At 34.9% G+C, this 23757-nt stretch overlaps 2 protein-coding genes across 6 annotated transcripts in view; one reads left to right on the forward strand and one right to left on the reverse strand.

Moving 5' to 3' along the window:
• The window catches only part of Rgk3 (Rad, Gem/Kir family member 3), a 74731-nt gene extending 71393 nt beyond the window's left edge, over positions 1–3338 (reverse strand). The window contains exon 1 of one of the 3 annotated variants that reach the window (XM_072012546.1): positions 3121–3338. The gene's annotated coding sequence lies outside the window, so the exon portion shown is untranslated. Of the gene's footprint in view, positions 1–3000 lie in introns of all 3 variants that reach the window. The other 2 variants (XM_072012528.1, XM_072012536.1) reach the window with 2 other exon arrangements.
• Positions 3339–14399: 11061 nt separating this feature from the next.
• On the forward strand, positions 14400–23224 carry LOC139994391 (transcription elongation regulator 1). Of its 3 annotated transcripts, none has more exons than XM_072016976.1 (18): positions 14400–14673; positions 15257–15515; positions 15599–15688; positions 15761–15952; positions 16051–16294; positions 16384–16602; positions 16679–16882; positions 16962–17232; positions 17300–17532; positions 17616–17776; positions 17852–18060; positions 18142–18292; positions 21427–21870; positions 21942–22151; positions 22228–22494; positions 22588–22665; positions 22762–22985; positions 23060–23224. In XM_072016976.1, the coding sequence occupies exons 1-18, from the start codon at positions 14519–14521 to the stop codon at positions 23061–23063; spliced, it is 3615 nt and encodes a 1204-aa protein (XP_071873077.1). In that variant the 5' UTR covers positions 14400–14518; the 3' UTR covers positions 23064–23224. The 3 variants fall into 3 exon arrangements, with proteins under 3 accessions (XP_071873077.1, XP_071873088.1, XP_071873097.1); XM_072016987.1 differs by having other exon boundaries at positions 15269–15515; XM_072016996.1 differs by lacking the exon at positions 15599–15688.
• The last annotated feature ends 533 nt before the right edge of the window (positions 23225–23757 follow it).

Here is a 23757-nt window from a genome sequence, read left to right on the forward strand (position 1 = left end):
TTACCAAAACAGAAAAAAAGATTCGCGTCAGACAGAAAACATATATTTCCCTTGCCATTTATCTTATACTTGTAGAACTCTTCTACAAGTCAAAGAGATTTTCTAGCGTTTTCGACACACGAATACCATTCAAATAAGCATACCGTCGGAGTCTTCAAAGATCCCAGGAAATCTGTTCGCAACGGATAATATACAGAGTGTTCTAGATTTTAACGTCGAAGCTTCGTCGATATATTCTATGGGTTTAAATAAAAGAAAAATATTACATGAGCGTAGGTCGTTCGAGAACTTAATAAAAAAGTTACGACAAAAAGACGAAACGGACAGCAAAGAACTGGCGATTGTTGCGATTTTCGTTGCAAAAGTCGTAAACGAAGCGCGTATTTGAATTTGAATTAGATTCGTAAATAATCGCGGTATTTCGATACGAAGTCGAACAACTTGCTAATAGTACTGGCAGATATTCGTTTCAAAATCATTGACGATCTCGAATAGTAAACACAGCTCGCATAAATAGACTAAACGTAAATATTTCCGGTCTACTTCTACATTGTATCGCGGTAACCGCTAGTTCTTTATTGTTCCCTTCGTATTTCGTTTTCTAGTCGTAACTTTTTTATTAAGTCTTGAACGACTTGGATTTCTTTAACATCTTTTTCTTCTTTAGACCCATTGGACGTACCGAGATAGCTTCGCCGTTAAAATCTGTAACACCTTGTATGTAATAAGATAAGATATAGGTACGACGAAACATTTTAAAGGGGAATTCATCTCCGTCGAGCTGCTCGAGGAAATACAAAACACGTACTCGCTGGATTATCCAGCGATTCGATATTCGAGCATATCCGTGATATTTTCCCATTTACGTAATGTAAAATTGGAACGGCAAACATCGATGGGAAGTTAAATGAGAAACGAGAAAATGTACAATTCCATTGCACGGAAGGAAACGAACAGAAATTCGCCCGAAGAAAACGAACGAAAGAAAAGAGTTAGAAATTACGATAAATTATGTCGTTATTCGACGAACGATAGATCCGGAAACGAACGAAGAGTATACGTAGAGGATAGAGACGAAATTATAGTTGTCTATATTTAGCGGGAGAATTAAAGGGGCTATTAACGTTATAGCCAGTCTATCAACAGTTTCACCAATAGTCTATAAGACTTTTATTAGAGAAAACTATCTATCGATCATCCTCCTTTTCTCTCTCTTGCAGTTTCTATCTTTCTTTCTCACCGCGGAGGAACGACACGTTTATTGCGCTTGAAGTGCAACGTTAAGTGGAAGAGATCAGCCTTTGTGCGTTCTCCGCTATGTTTACGAGCTTCGAGGCGCATGATAAATTTTATGAATTGCAAGCTTGACACTACGGGTACTCGAACCAGCTCCGCCATTTATAAAATTAAAGTATCTTTTGAAATTACAATAGCTCGCGAAAGTACTCGAACACTTGTGGAAACCTTTCGCGAATAGATCATCTGTGTTATTTGGAATATTTTGAAATTTCATTGGCATTATGAGACCCGGTCGTCACGATCGTATATCGATAAAGTTTAAAACAAATCTGAAAATATGTACGGACGATACATACGACTCGTACCAGATATTTAGTGCAAGCATATGTTTCGCAGCTATCGCAATTAATTATTTTTCTCGACCGTGTATTTAATTTTTATTAAAATATATGTTTGCAGTATACGTCTCGTAATTTCTACGTACGTTTTTAGGTTGATCTGAAATTTAATAAAAATAATCCTGACAGTCGTGTCTCGCTACAGTGCTGATGAAATTTGTAAACGTTTCATATAATACGTTTCATATAACATATACGATATAGATGCATTTTCAGCTTGGTTTCAAATTTTGTCAATATAGCCATATCGGATCGTATCAAAGCTAATAAAAATATTCTACGTAACACAAACAATACACGTATCGAAATTTTCTATGGTAAGTGTTCAAATACTTTCGTCAGCTCCGATCTATCACGAGTACAAGAGTTGTTTCAATGGTCGTACAAATTTGAAAAATTCACGACGCTTACGACTATTTTATACGTTTCTCGTTCGAATTTGCAAATGATATTATATGACAGCGTTTATGACATTTTAATGTGTCAGAATTCGAAATTCGATCGATCTTTCTAAATTCCTCCGAAACAGAAACAAAAACTAGAGTCAATCATCGAGTCTTCGGTATCCTCTTCGCTATATATTCGACCTTGTTAAGGGATAAACTCACGTAATTCATTATCCCGTATATCAAATGTCTGGCAACCTCATTACACACCGCATCCACGCCCGACGATCGTGCGCGAAACAGGTGCACGATTGAAATTCCATCTTCCCTTGGGAATTGTAACGATGCAAATTGAATATTACACAGTAGGATCGTTTTCGACGTCGTAAATGTTACTGCCTTAAATAGTCGATTGGGATACAAATCGATCCGACCTTCTGGACGTCGTTAGAAAAATACGATCGCGCTTCTTTTCCTACTATTGAAATTGAAAAATGTTCTTTGTAATAAATTAAACATTTGAATTCAGAGCAAATACGTTCACAAAGAAATGAAAAGCCCTTCCTATTATATCGTCTATTATCTAGCTCTGTTTTCACACACTTTTATGAAAGTTTATTAATACAGCAATTATTTTTTAATCTTTCAATCACGATTTTACAAGTAAAATATGTTCCATGGCAGAGAACATTCTACTCGTCCTTAGTAACGTATCGGAGCAACGATCGAAACACGTAAACTCTGCTCATTTCGTACGAGCTTCCAACGTCAAAACTATATGTCGGAAGCTCCATTATCCAAGCGATAGCTATCAACCCGAATTTCAACAAAATAATTAAATATTAAATAAAATTATCAAGAAACGAGCAAAAGAAACAAAAACAAACGTCGAAGCCCCGTTACTTCCCGGCATGGGATATAATATTCTATTTTCAAATATAAAAGGAGAGAAACGAATAAAAAGAAGATGAAAGAACCTTTCCTCTTTATTTTAACAAAGTCCGATCGATCGAGGTCTCTTCGACGATTAACACGATCGTTTATAAAATCTGTATGATTACCACAGTCCTAAAAAAAAAACACTGGCTCGCGTTTACCACTTCCGGTGGCCGGTGATCGCATCGAATGATCTACTCGTCATTTTCCAAGCTCGCTGTTCGTCGTCACATGTCTCGATCGCGTGTGCGCCGTGGACTAAGTAACCGACCGACACCAGAAGAAATGGAAGAACAGAACGAACGAAAGTACACGCGAGGAGATACGACACGCAGATGCACGTTCGACGATACGCGGCACACTGAAGCTTCCTCTGAGCAGCGACGTCGCGACGCCAGGCGTCGTGGCAGCTCGGAATGTCTCGCGGCGACGCTCGGCGAACCTCGTGTCGACGGCTGGCCAACGTCCAAATTCTCTGATGTAGAGAATCGCCTCTCTCACCCTCTCCCTCCCTTTTTCTCTCTTTTTGGCGGGTTGAAAATCACAGCGATGTAAGTCAAGATTTTGAGAATTTTGATTCAACCAGATGTCGCGATCCTTTAAAGTGTCATCTTACTAGTTTGAACAATCAATTACGTTGTAATCTCATTTCCCGCTACGAAACGCTTTCGCGGCTTCAAAAGATAAAATTAACTTTCTGCGACAATAAACATGGAACCCATTTTATGGAAAACGACGACAAGTCGATTTACACCACCATGATTTTCGATCCTCGACATATTATTTTGTATCGAATATATTGTACTTTGTTGAAATTTAATCCTCCGCGGTTAAACCCAGTTGTCTTCGCCCTGAACGAAATTTCACTCGTGAACTTCTTCGAAGCAAATTTTTATGCTTCCTGGAAAACCTTTTAAACGTTCGACTTAAAAACTGCCGATATAGTACCGTAGAGACTTCAAGAGGTAGCCCAAAATTTATTTACGTTCTCTTAAAGCCTAGAACAATAAAAAAATTAGACGTAGACGCGATCGACTTGCGTTCCTTACGGACAGTGCGAAAATATACTAATAATACAAAGGTATTGAATTCTGTATACTACCGCGCCTAATATTTACACCGCCTTGATTCTCCGTCTTAAAAAGTCTCTCTCCCTCTCTAAACCTGGCTATCTGCGCGGATTCGCAGGAAAACGTCCCACTACGAATTATTTACGAGCCACGGAACGATTCGCGCGACCGATACCTTTGCCTCCCGTTTTACATCGTTTTACGAGCTACTCGAAATCTCGAAAGAACGCTGAGACGAGCAGGATTAGAGACACTAGAGGGAAAAGTTCCTTTGTTCCACTGGAGAGCTTGCTGCTCGGGAAGAGAGCTTGTTTATGAGATTCGACGCTCTAGAACCTGTGCGACGGAAGGATGGATTTGTTTGATTCGACGGATGATCCTGGATATTTGAAGCCCGTTGTGTGGCTTCTTTTACGGTTTAGATGAAAGTACTAGTTGAAAGTTGGTTTGCCTTTTGCATTCCAAAGGCCTATTGGAATGCAAAAGACAATAGAAACACGTAGTTTGAAATATAAGCATCACAAAGGTTGTAACTGAGATTAGGGTTGAAAGGAAACGTTTGGGATTTTTGCAGATGCGCGTAATAATTGGAGGGAGATATGGGTAATTTAGAAAGAGAAATGATGAGAATATCCTGAATCAAAGGAGGGACCATATCGATAATGATAGGCTCAACCTCTACGAACAGTGATGAATATAACGTTCAACGAATATAACGTTCAAATAATTCAAACAACGTTAAAGGCAGCGATACGATACGATCGAACATAATTTTTCAATAAAAGATATCTAAGAAATTCTTCGAAGCTTGAAGTGTAATAAATAAACTAAAATTCAAGTACGTGCTAAATCATCGCAAATCTTGTAAAAGGATGACGAAATATTTCTTTTTTTCAGTCCTTTCCCCGAAAAAGAGGATTCCCAAGAGTATTACTAACGCGAATGATTTCTACGCTTCGATATTTCGTAACCACTGTTACCCGAATTCGTCGATCTTTTTTAGTTTCTTTAATTTCGGAAATCCCGCTCTATCAACGAACATCTTCTAAGACGTTCGCATCGTCGTAAAACATCGTTGAAACGCGTGCTGAAACGTTTTCACAAGGGTTAAGGTAACTAGATATTTGGAATTTTTAATCAGGAATCAACAAAACGCATCGTGTTTGCTATTCCGATGGCACTGGCATCTTTAAACAGTAACAAATATTCGCATAAAACTAACAGTGGCATCGCTACGCTCGCAGATATCCGATTAAATTCATAAGAAAGTTGGCGATGTTTAATCTCAAATTCGAAATAAATAATACGCGAAAGAAGATGTTATTCTTGGCGTGAAACATTGTTTCTGTAAAAAATAACGAACGCATCGTTAGGTGGTTAGTGACTGCTGTCGAGCCAGATTTTCAGAAGTCAGAACAACTTTCGATGAAAGAAAATTCCAAGGAAAACGTTGGTAAGAGCAAAATGCTGCTTACGCGGTTTCATCAGAAGACTATTGTGAGAATTGAACTCGTACGTTTTAAATGATTTCTCAGAAACTAGGCGGGAACTTTCCCTTCGTAACTGATCACGTTGCCGAGAAAGAATCGATGTTTCCGAGACGATAGGAAAGTAGATACGCACGATATCTCGTTGAGAGAATAAATTTCGAGGACGATGAAGCAATATCTGTCGTGGTGTGGCTCGCGAAAGTATTCGAAACACACAGACGCACTTTATGAATATATCACGCGTGTTACGTGTGTTATACGAAACATTTGGAATTTCATTAACATCGTAACGACTATCATATGGTTATATTGGTAAAGTTTGAAACAGATCTGAGAATATGCGCAGAAATTGGAAAATATTCGGTACAAATATATACGTAGTACATATATTTCGTAGAGATCACAAAAATATTGAAACGGTCAATTATCCATTATATTAATATACCTCGATATTCGATGGGACCTTCTTTGACAATTATGTGCTTAAAATATCTATTCTTCCTGTATACTAATTTTTTAATAAATATATTTCTTGCAATACCTTATCTTCCAACCGATGTACATGTTCATCTGCGGATTAATTTTAAATTTTACCGATACAATCGTGCCAGTCGTGTCTCGTTACAGTGCCAATAAAATTTCGAAATCTTTTACACGTATAAAAGTTTTATATAACTCACACAATGTACATACGTTTAAAAGTTGGAATAATACGCCGAGCCACTGTATATCGAATATTTTTTGTCAAAACGTGCAAGAAAATTATTGCAAGCATACTTTGTTAAATAGCATAATAGCGTTTCGCTAATGGCGATAATCAAGCATCGATGTTTTTCAAAAAAAAAAAAAAAAAAAATTGCACGCCGACGTTAATAGAATATCATGGAGGAACGTACGTTTACTTTGTAAGCAACGAAATACACGAAGGTAATAGGTAACGTTTCTTCCAGCTTTAATATCTTTTACTCGGAAAGTATATAGGATATGGAAAACTGCTTTGTGTCACAGTAAAATACTTCTTATAAATCGCAGTCTACCTTGATGTAGTCCACAAAAGAAAATAATGACCGCGATATTTTGACTTGTTCGAGGGAAGCAACCATAAATCCACAAACGTTTTTCTCCGCAACGTAAGATCGCTGGATCTTTGAAAAGGAACCATGTATAATACATTTCCATGAAACGAACACGTTCAACTATCTCTCGCGACCAATTATATCGGATTCAGTTTTTAGAATAAAATGCCTGATTTTTGTTAAATAAAAAACTGCACGGAATATATAAAATGCAAAAATATTTAATAGATGAAATAAATCTCTATCTAAATCCCATATCTATAGTTAATGTTCTGTAGTATAATATGTAAAATTACAATCTAATCGTTTAATTTGTTTTTAATTTTTTTATTTAATAAATACCTCGCTTCCATAGACGTTTTATACATATTATCTCGTATCGGACACAATTCGAAATTCCTCTAAAAACGGAACACTGTAATCACCCGATATTTTAACTTGCAAAGAAAGTTGCGTCGTAGCTTGGTAAAAAATACCCGATAGATTACATTAACGACTCTATGATGCTTCGACAAAGGTGGAACGCTTTTTACAAAAAAAAGCAAACTATACGCTTCGTAAAGCACGCAATAAATGTCGAGGGCGTCCAAAGTAAACCGTACACCTGTTTATACTTTCCAATTGCTCGTCCTGTTCTTTCTTAAAAAAAGATGAAGAAGAAAACACCGTATTAGAAACAATATATAAGCCTTCTTTTGTACGAAGCTTCGTGTCCTTCGGAAAATGTCCATGCAAAAATTAAGCGAAGAAAAATAGCACGCCAAAGTTAACACATAGCACGCTAATTGCCAACTGAATTTATACTCGACTTATCGATACGGTTAACAAACACAGTCGATTACACCGGTAGGAAAACGTATTTCTACCGAATACTTGGCGATCTACGCTCGCAAGTCGTGTAAAATGAAGCATAAATGACGAGGCATTCCAAATATAGACTCGCGTATCTACTCAATTTTTACGATTATTTTATCCGATGAAACGTAAGGTGTATATTTGTTTACAAATCAAAAACAATCGTTAAAAGCAAACGATCGTGAGCAAAATTTCATGAATATTCGCAACCAATATTCTCTCTTCGGATTCGGTAATTATCCATATCCTTTTACACACTGCAGCAATTTAACCTTATCTACACGATCGTCTGTGAAAAATATCTGAATTTTTATATACGGTTAGGTATATCTAATGAGAGATTTTTGAGTACCTTCGATTATAAAGAATCATAACAAACAACACATAAATATTAGACTACGGTTCGTTATATTTATCGAAGAACTCTAACAAATTGTATTTTGTTTAATATTTTATAGAAATTATAAATAACTAGAAAAAGTGAAAGCAGTGAAAAATATTCAGCTTATGCCAAATATCTACAGGTGTCCTGATATTTATGGCCGACAGTGCGCATAAATAAAGCAGTTATAGAGAATATAGTAACGATTAATAAAAAATAGTTACGTTGAATTAATCTTTATAGAATAGGGATTTATTAAATAAAATTATCAGATAATCCGAGAGACTGTACATTTTGTAAATAACAGGAATACGATAACGTGCGTATAGTTAAGGGTCAAAAATATTAAATATAAACGGTGGAATTATTTCGATATTCTAATCCAACAAATATTAAGCGCCAATCGAGATTCTCTCTTTCGCGTAATCCGGTTTGAATGGATACACGAGAGATCGTAAGTACGTTGTTTTCTAGCTTCTCTACCCTTTAGACGGGGCTTTCTTCTCCTCGCCCTATGCTCCAGGGCGTTAAGAGGGAATAGCACGACTATTTTCGACTCGTGGTGGTTTAAAGGCTATTTCAGTACCAAAACGTCAACTCCTTCCACCATGGAGCTCCTCGTCTCCGCCTTCTATCGTTTGCCCGACCGCTTTGTTTCTTTCCTCTGATTTCCCTTCTCCGTCCATTCGCGAGAAATATCCCCCTTTTGATACTTAAAAGTGCTAACGCTCGTGCTAACTACCTTCATCGCGCTTGTCATTGACCCTCGACTAATTCGAGTCTGCGAAAATAAATCTGCGAACGCCAACCGGGGACAAAGAGAACCGAACGAAGCAACGAACTCGCGCCAGCCATTTTGCAAATAGGACGCGCGATTTAGACGACGCAGAACTAAGATTCTGTGGAAATTGGCCGCGATGGAAAACGTTGACTCATCCTGATACTTTGCTCGACTTTTCGGAATTCCCGAACTTCGTAGAAAATTTTCCCGGTTTACTATTAATGGCCCGACAAAGAAAGGGGATAATTCGTTGGAATTGGAATCGAGAATCTATTCGAACTGTGGTTGCTAATTTATCGTCACTCCGAAACCAGGCTCCTCGAACGACAAACGAACTAACACCGTCTGGTGAAATTTTACGACTCGTAGGTTACAATTTATCGCCATTAATAAATTCAATGGTACGATATTATATATGTAAATTTTACGAATCATAAGTCGACTAATTATACATCTTCTGACTTCGTTTGAATATTTCAGTTTCGAAGACGTTACAATTTGTGAAGGATAATAGGTACAGTAATTCGAATATGGATCGCGTATTATACGAATGTTTCTCCTTCGTCCGAAATCCTCCTTCAATCGTCATAAAAACGTTGCCATTTGAATTTCTAAAATAATTACCTACAAAGTTGGTGCGTATTGCTATCAATAAACCGTATAAACGTATAAGGATATTCAGGATCATCCTATAAGGATTATCAGGAAGCTCTTAAGTACCTCGAAATAAACAAATGTGAAAGAAAAAGAACATGGAATATTTAGAACGACTCTTTATAGATAAAATATTTGAACGAATAAGACGGTTACGTGGAAAGAAAGAAAACAGAAAATAGATAGGCGAAATAAAGAGAACAAAGTGGTAAAATTGGCACAAGGAAAGAGGAAATTAAATGGTTCGCCGGCAAATGTGGGCCATTGCAATTCGAATTTGAAGAGAAATGCTGCGCGAAGAGTGGACGTCGATGTGAAAATTTAATATACATCGAACGGAACTTAACACGGTCATGGAGAATCGAAGGCATGCCCGTTATTCAAGTTCCAACAATAATCTCTCGCGGGTTAACGGGGGAAGTTCTCCGTGCGACGACTCAATACTAATACACGTAACACGACCGATCGCGGCAGGCCGCGAAATTAGTCGGTGCTAATTGCGAATGCCACGTCTGAATTACATCGGGCGATTGCACGAATATTAATTTACTCTTGTCGATGAACGCGAGCACAGACGATTATCGATTCACAGTTTACAGGGAATAATGTATCGAGTCGTTGAAAAATTCATTGATGATTTCGGAATTATTCTCAGAACGTTATTAACTACGTATGAAACATGTTTTCTAAAACAAACTGTATTGATATAATAATAATAATAATATGTTGATAGCGACGTGTTTTAGTGGGAAGAAATTCTAACGTGGATGACCAGTGCAAGGCTGGTTGCTCGTTGTTAGATACTTGATGAAACTTTCTTACTTTAGAAGCTCTGTTATTAAAATATTAACTGATCGATATTTTCAATTATTCGTCTTATTCGATACGTTGTTTCTTATATATTATATAAATATGTTGAGATATGTATAATTTTCTGTGCTGTACTGGGTTAAATGCGTAGTGGGGATACTTGTATGCGAGTGCCAATATGTGTGCGTTCGAGAGAAAGTCAAAGAACAGTCAGGTATGGAAGAAAGTGCTGAGACACGTACAAGTATGTATCGATAAATATATAAGGAATCGTCCATGAAATAAATATATTATTGTTTAAACATCAATCCTAAATATTAATTAAGTGTTCCTATAACATTATTTCGGCTTCAAAGGTCCACAATTTTCAACAAAATATAATTACGTAATATAAATGATTATACAAATGCATAAATATCTCCTTAATTTTAACGATCTTCAAATTATTGAGATTGATAACGATCGAAACGATCGGAATATCATAAAAGAAGATTCAACGGAAAAAATGTCGAATATACTGTTTTATAGGAATAAAATGTGAAGAGATTCAGAATTAAAAATGATGTAATTTCATGCTATAAACAGAAGCGTTACGAAGATGATACACATAAAGACACTGGCCAAGTCTAATTGCACAGGAATATCGAATATACTATTATCGCTAGCCTTTGACAGGCAAGTGACATGTCACTTTAGATATCGGTTGTATGAACAGTCTTAAGTGCATGCGCGGTGGCACTGTGTGATCAAAGGTAAAATTAATACGTGGATAGGTACACCGATGAATTAACCATACGCCAATTTATGTACATGATAAAACGATAAATATACCAACTTCAAAACCTCCAAAATAATAATAATAATAATAATAATAATAATAATAATAATAATATTGCTACTATTACTACTACTACTACTAGTAATAATAATAATAATAATAATAATAATAATAATAATAATAATAATAATAAAAGCAATATCAATAGCAATAGTAATAATAATAATTATAATTATAATTATAATTTATTATTATTATTATTATTATTTATTATTTATTATAATAATAATTGATTATTATTATTATTATTTATTATTATTATATTACTATTGCTATTGATATTGATATTGCTGTTGTTGTTGTTGTTGTTGTTGTTAGTAGCAGTAGTAGTAGTAGTAATAGTAGCAATATTATTATTACTATTTCTACTATTATTATTATTAATTTACATTGTTTGAAAATAATTGCTTACTCATTTTGGAAAATAAAGTTAGCACATTTTCACAATAAAACATAGAAATTTAAATTGTCGTAGAAAGATTACAATCCTTTTCTAAAAATTATATGGAAACTTCCAACATGTAGATAAAATAGTATCAGAAGTCAAATTTGGAGTAATCATCGCGAATAAATAAAAATAAATTTAATAGGCTAGGATGTATTGACCAAAGCTATGACAAAATACACAATGTACATATGTAAAAATTCATAGAAGCGGATATGAAAGGGGTCCGAAATGAAAAGAAAAGTTTCATGTTTTTTTTTTAGTTTAAATATAGTTAATTGCCGTGGCTGGTACCAAAAGATAAAAACGATATTCTTTCTGTTAGGAATTTTAATTCATCTTCGATACGAATACCAATCAACGAACGAATCACTTTCATCGATTTATCTAGTCTGTAATTGATTCTTTAAAAAGCGTTCAAACGATCAATATTATTGTAAATGTTATTGTCAATATTCAAGGTTTCCAAACATTGTATTGATAATACATATTGATATATTGATATATTGATAGTTTAGAATTTAGAGTAGTACTTCTTACGTACGAGAACTTTAAATATTGATCGTCTGAACGTCAATTCTTGACTGTGCTAAGAAACAGAAAAATCATAACAAAATCGTAGACGAGTCATACGTTAAAGAAAAACAGAAGCATGCTCTTCTTCAACACTCTGCATAATGATCGTGATATTGTCTATATAAGAGTTAAAGATCACCACTAATGTATACAGATTTAGATCAAAGCGATCGTACTACTCTGGAGATCACCATAAAATACATTTCACCGCGACTCCCATAAAGGACAATATTCTCGATTACAGTCAACGTTGCGTTTGTAACGAGTCAAGATCTGCTTGCCATGTGTTGCGCCGCGTAAGATGGTCCGTGCGAGGTCTGGCCGCCAAGACTTACACATTGTTACACTGACCCGCGATAAACCTAAGAAAAAACCCTAAACCGAATCTTTTTAGCTTCATCTCTATTCATGTAAGTATTTTCGGTTTACGGATGGTCCTTAAAACAATCCTTATGTTTATTGCACGCTCTTACCAATTACGGAGAAAGCTGGTGCTTGTCTAGCGAAATAGCGGGTTTTTCCCACTTTCTCCTCATAATTTTATTTATTAACCAATGGGCATCGCGGATCGTTATCCTCACTTTTCTACCGAAAAATGTGAACGGCTAATCCGCGTTCTTAGTTCAAAAAGGCACACCCACAGCGAGCTTTCCTCCTTAATAGTACGAAACGGGTCTACGACAGTTCATCTAATCATCGAGTAGTCGACTTAACGGTCTTACCATTAGAGCAGTCATCTACCGAACTCAGTCAAATCGTCATCACTAAAATTTACGCGACACGTTCATGGCAACTTTTATGGCGATCAGATGACCACCCATCCTAACAATAACCTTGGTAACGTCAGATGGTAATATATCTGTGATCATACAAGGATACTATCTGCGAGGTATTACATGTGCAACGGATTATCATGTAACTTACATGTTTGTCTGTCAAAAGTTTTTTTTTTTTTCTAAGTTTTTTCCGGAGAATGGAGTTCATTGGTGTTTAGATAGCAATTCCACGATGAGTAGCTTCTAAAATTATACCATAAAGGATACTGAATCTCATTGAAAAAGATAAAAATTTGTCGAAATTGACCTGTTCTTCGTCTAAAATTGTTGTTATTAGTTTTAAAACTTTGCCTATATAAAACGCGTTCTATTTGACTACGATATCTCTTCTACTTTGAACATCCGATACCGTTCTTCCGGAGTACACGTAATTAGTGCACGCGATATTGTACACTGCGGTGGTACATAATACTTTGGAAATATTTGTTTCTCCTGTGTTAATTAATTACGTTGGTTGAAAATGCAGTACGTTATCGATTACAGTACTGTCGTAGTTATTAATTCGGTTCTATCTTTCGATGTACATACTACGTCAGTTATTAAAATAACATTTTGCGAGTTTCCAATAATTGCGCTATATTGTTTAAAGCTTTCTTCAGTATCGAAGTATCGTATTTTTGAAATCGTTCTCGTTTAAATGGTTTAAAATGATAAATATGCATGTGGGACAAAAAGATTTGTGAGTAAACGGAGCATAATTAAATCTTACAATTGCCATATATTCTTAGGACGCTCACAGTAATGGCGGGAAAAGATTTGTATAACCATCTTACCTCGTTTGATCGTTGTATTGCTTCCAATTTTATTTATCGCAACATTTTATCGTTCAACAACACGAAAACAGTCACTACAGACACAAACTATGAATTGATGTTTTTATTATTCACGATTTAAACAAATATGTTACAAAAATATTAAATTTTATTCGCTAGAAATCTCTCGACGAACCAACGCAAAAAGGCACTGACTTATAATGCGTGTTACGTGCCTTTCCAAGATTTTGGGGAATTTGGCGCGTTGCAGCCTATGGAATGCTAAAGCATTCTGCTCGCGTAACAATGTCAAACGATTCAAGAAAATAACTCGACGTTTAAATGAAGAAATACACGACGAGAAAGATTAATTTGAACAATAATTTATATTTAAAACTGAATTATAATAGAATGAATACTTTAACGAAGATTTGCGTTTTAATGAAATTTACTTAGACTCTAATCTTCTAACCTTTTGGGTCGCAGAGTAACCCATTTATCTGTTCGGATTTTACATGACGATCTACGACTTATTTGTTACCCAATAACACAAATTGTTATTACTAAACATTAATTTTATTGGAGTTTATAATATTAGAAAACGAGCGATTCATACCTTGGCAATGTTCTTTCCCATGGTAACGAAAGTAAATACAAAATTTGAAATAAATAACTTTTGTTTGTTACCTTGGCTAAGCCGCTGCACAGTTAAATTCGCCTCGCTTACTTACTCGCTATTTATTTTATTATTGCACAAGGTATTCAAAAGAAAGCCACAGGCCTAAACCAATTTACATTGCGCGCACAGTATAATGACCGTTATGTTTACAGCACTGACAATGAATCTAGGAAAGTAGTTTTATTAAGTTGGTAATGATATGTTTACGGCTTACATTGAATAAAATAGTGATTTGTTTGCGGCATTTTTGTGAGCTGAGAAAAGAAATAAATGGGCGTGTAGAAAAGAAATTTCTAATTTCTATATTGTTGTAAAATGGAAACGAGTACCGAGCAAACTCCCGCAACTACGGAAACCGCTTCTAATAATGAGCAGGAACACAATGAAGAGGGCATGGAAGAAACTGAAGATTACAGTTTCGATGGTGAAGATTATAGGCATTTCGTACCACGGGGTCGAGGAGGGTTTAGGTGCGTTATAGTTTCTCTTAACATTTCATACGTCCCTCTGATTAATTGCTGAAAATACCAAATAAAAAAAGTAAGGTTAGGTCGTCCCCCTCACGATTCTTCTACCTTACCCCTTATATATGTTTGACCGAAACGATCAAACTTCATATTGCTATGAGTTCCTTATACTTTTAATGCTATGGAAACGCGACTATTATTTCTACTTACGCTCCTGTACGATGAAATGATTTACCCACAATTATTCCATACATTGTTTCATTAATTTGTTTCATGAACTTACTGTTGTAACGAAGTTTTCATTTGTGAATGTAAACCGTCTTTTTGTCACGTATGTATTGTAACATGAAAAAAGGTAAATAATACCTTGGAGAATATTTATAATGTTTCTTATAAGAATTATATAAATGATTTGTATGTCATACATAGATGATTTTTACGTGTCATTGCTCTGTCCAAATTTCTTCATTAAATGTAAAATTAGTATGAAAAGAAACGAAGATGCTGAAGATGTCTACGCTTGGGTAAATGATTCAGACGTATGGTACGTAAAGTACATAGTCACGACATATAACAATAATTTAAGGGGTCGTGGCAGAGGTGGGTTTGATTTTCCCATGAGAGGTGGACCTCCAAGATTTAGAGGAAGAGGATTTGGACCTAGAGGACCGATGTTTCGTGGGGCAAATAATGGATTTCCATTTGAGGGACCTCCTAGGCCAAATTGTCCACCGGGTCCAGCGGGACCACGTTTCCGAGGGCCTCCGCCGTTTGATCCTAGTTGGGGACCTATGGGGCCACCAAATCTGATGGGACCGCCAAATCTTATGGGACCTCCAGGAATGGTAATTATCATTTAATTTTATGTCAATATGTATCATTTTTTCAGTAAAATGATTACATATAATTTAACTTTATATGTAATTAGCCACCACCACACATGATGAATGGCCCAATTGGGACAGGTCCTGGACCTTATGGACCACCTCCTGGAATGGGACCACCCAATATGAATAACGTAAATTTTGATTTACAGAAACATAGAGAGACATACAAATATCTTGTTCTAACACTTGGAACTCTGTTATAGATTCCAGGTCAACAGCAGCCCCCGCAACAACAGGCACAACAAGCAAACATTCCAGGCTTAGATCTCAATGGAGAGGTATGGGTAGAAACAAAAACACCAGATGGCAAATCATATTATTATAACATTCGTACGAGGGAAACTACATGGACAAAACCAGAGGGACCAAATGTTAAGGTCATGGTGCAAGATCAGGTCGGTTAAATTCCATTATAGATTTCTATTATTAAAAGCTATGTGATTATATATAAATAGAATATTTCTGTATTGTACAATGTTAATTCTTTTTACAGTTAGAACAACTGGTGCATGGAGCATCTAAACAAACAGCCCCAACTGGCACTCCTGCTTCTACGGCTACTACTCCTAATCAAATTAATGAAAATAGGGTGTCTCAAAGTAGCGAACAATCTTCGACAAATAATGCAGATGCTATCAGTCAACTTAGTACTGCTCCACCTGGTACAGGGCCACCTCCCACACTTGGTGAAACACAAGACATGAATGCACAACCAACTGACACAACACAAGCAAACGGTATAATATGTTAATTTTGGTTCGAAAAATTAAAATTAACACGTATAATAATTTAATAAAAATATCATAATATTATACTTTCTATACAGGTACAGCACCTACAACTGTAACTAATACCCCAACTATGAATACCCCAGCAGTAAATACAAATATGATGCAACCTCCTCCTAATATGATACCTATGCAACACAGGATGCCAAATCAATTTGGTGGTCCAATTGCAACACAATTTGGAGCAGCACCGTTTGGTATGCCACCGCCAGGATTCCAGCCTTTTGGAGGTTATGGTCCACCACAAGCAAATTGGGGTAATATGATGTATATATAGATATACGCACATAAAAAATAGTTATATTTTTTATGACAAAAAAATATTCATATTAGGTATGCCACAAATGCCACATGGAGTCATGGCTCCACAAGCTCCAGCAGAAGATCCTGCTATATTAGCTCAGCTGGATCAGGAACTAGTAGCATCTGCTATGGTATGGACGGAACATCGTGCTCCGGATGGAAGATTATATTATTATAATAGTAAAGCTGGAGAATCTGTTTGGGAAAAGCCACAAGCTCTAAAGGATCTCGAAAGTATATCTTTAATATAATGTATAACATAAATTTAGAAGCAAGATGAACAATATGAAAAATTACTTGTCATTATCGCTAGATGCAAAATTAGCGCTACGGCAAAAAGCAGAAGAAGCAGCTGCCATCTCTACGAATACCGCCGTGACTACTTCCACTGTTACTAATAACAATGTAACCACAGAAGCCACAAAACAAGAAAAACCTCAAGAAAGTAATCACGAAACCAAAGATAGTGTAAAGGAAACAGACGCTAATAAACCGAAAAAAGAGGAAACAGCGCCTAAAGAAGCTGCCAAACCTCAAGACAAATCTAGACCAATCTCTAGTACACCAGTACCTGGAACTCCTTGGTACAAAATTAATTTACTACTTTTTCCAATGATTAGGCAAAATTTAAATTTAAATTTTGTTTACTAGGTGTGTTGTTTGGACGGGCGATGGACGCGTATTCTTTTATAATCCCTCATCGCGTATTTCTGTCTGGGAAAGACCAGATGATCTCATTGGTCGTCAAGATGTAGATAAAATGGTATCTACTCCGCCAGATGCAGTGGTAGCTACGAAACCGACGCGTCAATCGGATACAAGTGAAAGCAGTGATGATGAACAACCAGTACCAGCAAAAAAGATGAAACAGGATGATACAAAAAGTAAATTATACTACGCTCATAACCGTGTATTATGTATTTAAAAAATGTACGTATTAATAAAATTACCATATTTCCTGTTTTAGCCACAGCGCCAAAAGAAGAGGAGGAGAAAGAGAATAAAAAAACTATCGATATCGGAAAGGAGGCTGCAATAGAGGCAGAAGTACGAGCTGCTAGAGAAAGGGCAATTGTTCCTTTGGAGACAAGAATTAAATCGTTTAGGGATATGCTTGCAGAGAAAGATGTAAACAAGTATAAATTGATAAGTAACATTAATAAGAAATCAAATTTATTTAATTTAAATAATTGTTCTTGGTAGGTATCCGCGTTTAGTACTTGGGAAAAGGAGCTTCACAAAATCGTATTTGACCCCCGATACTTACTTCTAACATCAAAGGAGAGAAAACAAGTTTTCGAGAAGTACGTAAAGGAGAGGGCGGAAGAAGAGAGGCGGGAAAAGAGAAACAAAATGAAGGAACGGAAAGAACAATTTCAAAAATTGCTAGAAGAAGCTGGCCTTCATGGAAAGTACGTAATGGCTTTAAAAGATTCTTTAAAGTTTTAGAAAAAATAAAACGTTTTTAATTTATTTTTTTCACAAATTTTTAGATCCTCATTTAGTGATTTTGCTCAAAAACATGGGCGTGATGAACGGTTTAAGAATGTAGAAAAGATGCGTGAACGGGAGAGCCTATTCAACGAATATCTGCTGGAAGTGCGAAAGAAGGAAAAAGAGGAAAAAACAGCAAAACGAGAACAGGTATTTTCATTTTATTAACATCATTGATCTTGTTGCAATGAAAATATTACTTTTCAGGATTCGTGCTACAATATCAAAATCTTAATTGAAACAATATAAATTCACCCTCAGACATTCACTACCTTAATCAATACCATAAATAAGAAAAAATCCTATAAATATTTCATTCACGTGATAAAAGAACATGACAAATTTTTTAAACATGTGAGAATTAAGGTACTTGTACTAAATTTTTTTTTTTTTTAACTATATAATATGCAATATCGATGCTTTGAAATGTTTTGAAATATTCAAGGATATCTTGTACGTTTCTGTGTACCTCAATTCTCCAGATATATCAAAGTATCATAAAAGATAATTTCTTTTGGAATAAATCCATTAAACCTTTTCCTCTTCCACGCCAAATCTCATTTTCATATATACATCCTCCATTTCGTTCTGGGAAATCATAATATCAACGAAGAGAATATCAAATGAAAACATATAATATATAATATATTCGCGATAAGTTATATAAAACCTGAATAAGTCTTTATTCAGCACCAAAATTTCTATTGTTTTACTGTTTGAAAAAGATACAATATGTGATGATACGTAAATGAATAATAAATAAAATCTTAAATTAGACAGGATATAATGCATAATAAATTTATATTTTCAGCAATAATTAATCATTCTTTCAGGTTCTATAGGTATGTTACTATTTTGTTCCACTTGTAAGATTTATCTAATATGAATTCCTAAATTAACGGCTGAAGAACACATACCAGGAGAAGTTTCTCTAATAATTCTCTACTCCAGTAGATTTTCTCGATAGACAAAAGTTTTGTAGCTGTAAGATGGGAGATGTAGAGAATAAAATCTTAGTATGTGACGGTTCCTTATATACTTATGTGTTCTGAACTCTCCACTTCAGTCAGGAGGCAGGCAGGACAGGTTCCGTATGTGGAGTGGCTTGGTTCTGAAGCTGGTTGGTGGCATGGATGATGTCATCTACCATCCCCACCTACACTGCGTGGCACAGTTGGCACACCCTCGCGCGCCGCATTCTTTACTCCAAAGCAGAGTCATGAGAATGAACGAACTCGGTATTTGTATATTACTCGTAATCCTCGTTACTTCAAAAGATTAACTTTTCCCCAAAGATCAAAACCAATTTCAAAGAAATTGAATTTATTATCAGCAAAAGTAAGGTGTCAACACCCTAATGGTAGCATCAATTCCAAAATCATATTTGTAGATTTTGTTCTGTTTTCTGGAGATAAAGAACCGTTATTTATTTTGAGAAACAAAAGCTACCAATCTATTTCATAATCGATGTATCAACATAAGAACAAATTCATTTTTTCCTTGCACTTTATTTTACATCTAGTAAAGTTTCATCGAGTTTGTTTATACGAAGGGTCTCGATAAATAAAAAAGGGAAAAGTTCGAACGAAATATCAATCTTTTTGGCAATTGTTCTTATGTCAATACATAATATATTAAAGTTTAAATATAAAGAAAAAACCAGAACCTACAACAGAAATTAATAGAATATGCATTTTAATTGGTGTCAAAGTATTTCTTCTTTTATTGCTATCTTTTTAAATTATTACAAAAAATATATTTTTTTTTTCTCACTAAATGCAATATAAGTATTTTTGTTTAAAATTTAATATATTTGAAGCAACATGAGATGAGTATATTGAAATGATAGAATGAGTGTGCTTTCATGAAATTTGGTTTGTATTCTTCTGAGAACCTTGACCGCTTTTGTCGTAAAAATATTAGAAGTGGACATTGCAACTCTATTGTGTTTAAATAAAAATTAGACAATTGTGGCACAAATTTTTTACTACCTTAAAATTGTATAGGATCGGGATCCGAGTAATAACTATAATAAAAGATTCAAGACCAAAATGTGCCAGCAACTCTGAACTCTAACTCAACTTTTCATTGTGAAATAGATGTGTATAAGTTTAGATAAATAAAATAACAGATTATTATCATTATATTGAAACCATAGGTCGTTCACAAATTACGTAATGGGAATTTGAAATAAACAAATTGAATATTGCTATTATTTTTTATTTTGACAATATATTTAGAAGTAAAGGAACCAGAGACATATAAAGTCTTTAAATGAACTAATTCATTATTTATAGAGTATTTTATAGTAATAAAATCCAAACATTTTTTAAATAGTTTAGAATCGTATTCATGAAAAACATGAAAGATTAAGTTTCATTAAAAATTGTTCTATTCTTTATATTAAAAATTGTATTATTACTCCATTATTTTATAGTTACTACTCCATTCACGAAACATCATATAATTCTTGAATAAGACCAATAAGAAATAGAGATTTATATATTTTGGGCAAATACTGTGGAATAGTTGGTAAAAGTAAAACCTCGTTTCGTAATTTGAACGGCTAAGAACTTTTAATCTTTTCAAAATCTCGTGACAATATACTAACGCACCTTTTCTTTTCAGCAAGGGCAGCAGATAAAAATTTATCCGTTTTATATCCCGTCTCATCATTAAATAATAACATACTTTTCTCTTTCTATTTTCACATTTCGATGTCATATTTTATTATATTTCGTATCGCAATATGCAAAGTATTTAATGATGATTCGGTTAAGCAAATAATTATTTTTACAGCTATAATGATTATAATTTTTTTCAGCAAAACTGACCAGCTTATTTCATTAAAAATTCCAACAAGTAGAGCCCTTAACGTTGTGATACCTCCTGACACGAACGAATGACATGAATGACTATTTCTTCTACCCCTAACGAAATGTAGTTTGAAAACCAATAAAAAGGTTTGCAAGTTGACATAGTTTGATCCACATTACAAGCGATAAATTTTTATAGACACCTATATATTATACATACATATTTATATATATAATAATAATAATAATAATAATATAAACTGATTGTAATGTGGCTGAACGTGTATTCATTGGTTGGAAATTCTTAAGCGTGCATGATAAAACTGAAACAAGCAAAAAAAAAAAAAAGATAAATAATTCAATAAATAAATAAGAAAATCAATTTCAAGCCAGAATTGTATAAATAGAGTGTAAGCAAGGGCTGATTATTCTTCAATGATGAAAACTGTTATGGTAAATGCGTTTCAGGTGAAAAAGGAATTCATAGCGATGCTACGTGAACACAAAGACATCGACAGACATTCGCATTGGAGCGATTGTAAGAAAAAGTTGGAATCAGATTGGAGGTACAGAGTCGTAGAGTCAGCAAGCACGAGGGAAGATTGGTTTAGGGATTACATTCGTATGCTAAAGGAGGAGAGGAAAAAGGAAAAGGAGAAAGACAAAGACCACCGGCACAGGGATAAAGATCATCACAAGTCCGAGAAGAAAGATAGGGACCGAAAGGATGTTGATAAGTACAAGGATAAATCGTCGAAGGATCGGGTCGATAAGGACAGTTCGAAGGATAAAAAACGCAGGAGCGATCCAGCTTCGGAGGAAAACGGCAAGGAAAAAAAGGAGGCGGTGGCAGAGAAGGAAAGCGGAGAGATCGAAGATAACGATGAGAAACCATCGAAAAAGGAGAATGACGTAAGTGGTCCAACTTTTTCGGTTAATTAAAATTACTTTTTTGGAAATTTACGTATCTGTTCCTTGTTCAGAAGGAGAACACGGAAGACCAATCTGATTCGGAAGAAGACCGTGAGAAACAGAAACGAGAACGTGAAAGAAGAGCAGAAGCCAGTCTTCGTGAGAGAGAAAGAGAAGTTCAGAGAACTCTTGCTACGCATCTTCGTGACAGAGATAAGGAAAGGCAGCATCATCGTCATACAGAGGCAGTACAGCACTTCAGTGCGCTTCTTGCGGACTTGGTATGTATCTTTTCTACGTAATTTAGGATGAATTTTAACGAATCCAGTACGCTTAATAAACCACCTACATTTGCAGGTAAGGAACGGTGACTTAGCATGGCGGGAAGCGAAACGACAGTTGAGGAAAGATCATAGATGGGAATTAGCCGAAAGCTTAGATCGCGAGGAAAAAGAAAGACTGTTCAATGAACACATAGAACAGCTTAGTCGTAAGAAACGTGATAAGTTTCGCGAACTTCTTGACGAAGTAGGCGCTTCTACCGAACTTACAGCTTCATGGAGGGATATAAAAAAATCATTAAAAGACGATCCCAGATATCTCAAATTTTCATCTAGTGATCGGGTACGTAATTTATTTGAAACTATATAGGAATCAGAATTATAAATCACTTTCTTCCACTACCGTATCTACTATAATTATTTCTTTTCTTCGCAGAAGTGTGAAAAAGAGTTCAAAGAGTACATTAAAGATAAACTTGTTGCGGCCAAGGCCGATTTTAGGGAACTTCTTCAAGTATGTTAAGAACATATTATCACTTCCGTTTTTGTTATTACGCAACATGTTTTACAAGTTGATCGCTTAATAAATTTGAGTAAATGTTAATTTTAGGAAACAAAACTTATTACCGATAAAACATATAAAAAAGTACAAGAAAATAGTGCACATTTAGCCGAAATCGAAGAAATTTTAAGAAAAGATCGAAGATTTCTCGTATTGGAAGCGGCCGCTGCTGAACGAACGCGGTTGTTAATGGGATATTTAGAAGAATTGGCACGTAGGGGTCCACCTCCACCACCTACTGCCTCAGAACCTTCAAGAAGACCAACCACAAAGTAAATATCATCTCCAATGAAGCAAGAGAGATGTCTGTATGTGTTTGAATTTGCGGAATCTATTTTTGTTCTAGCTAACGCAGCCCGCATCAAAGCATGGTATATATATGGTGTCCAAATAACAAATCAGTGATTGAATTTATAGCTGTAGTTGAATTGAAGTACTTTACACACAAGATGATTATCGCCTGTAATTATAGGAATCAATAAAACTAACGCCAATTCCACACAGCTAAAAATGTGTGTCATACTGTAAAGATGCCATTGTGTAAGCATATCATATCATTATTTGTTGGATTACGTTAAAGTAGACGGTAGTTAATGAAAGAATTAGTAATATTACATAATAATATCATAAAGTGCGAATTTTATACATATTTTATCTAGGTTTGTTAGATAAACATCCCATTACGAATATTTTGTATGAAAATTACACGAGAATTATAATAACCAGTGTTTATTGCATTCACGACTAATTTAAAATTATGCGCAGTGAATTTCTATAAACCGATGTTAAAATATGATAGCCTAAAAAAACGTTGATCATTATATCTAAAACAAAACAAAAAAATATGTAACATACGACAATCATACATAGTAATTTTTTGATGGAATATAATTCGGAAATCATATTTTCAATGTTCGAATTATTTTTCTTATACAGCTCTATTGGATCATGTGAAACGTAAGTATCTTACAAAATATTCTCAATATTTAAAAATATTTATTTCAAAGAAATCATAATGAATCTTATAAACACAAAAAATTTTAG

Source organism: Bombus fervidus, chromosome 2, assembly GCF_041682495.2.
Source record: "Bombus fervidus isolate BK054 chromosome 2, iyBomFerv1, whole genome shotgun sequence".
Classification (NCBI taxonomy): domain Eukaryota; kingdom Metazoa; phylum Arthropoda; class Insecta; order Hymenoptera; family Apidae; genus Bombus; species Bombus fervidus.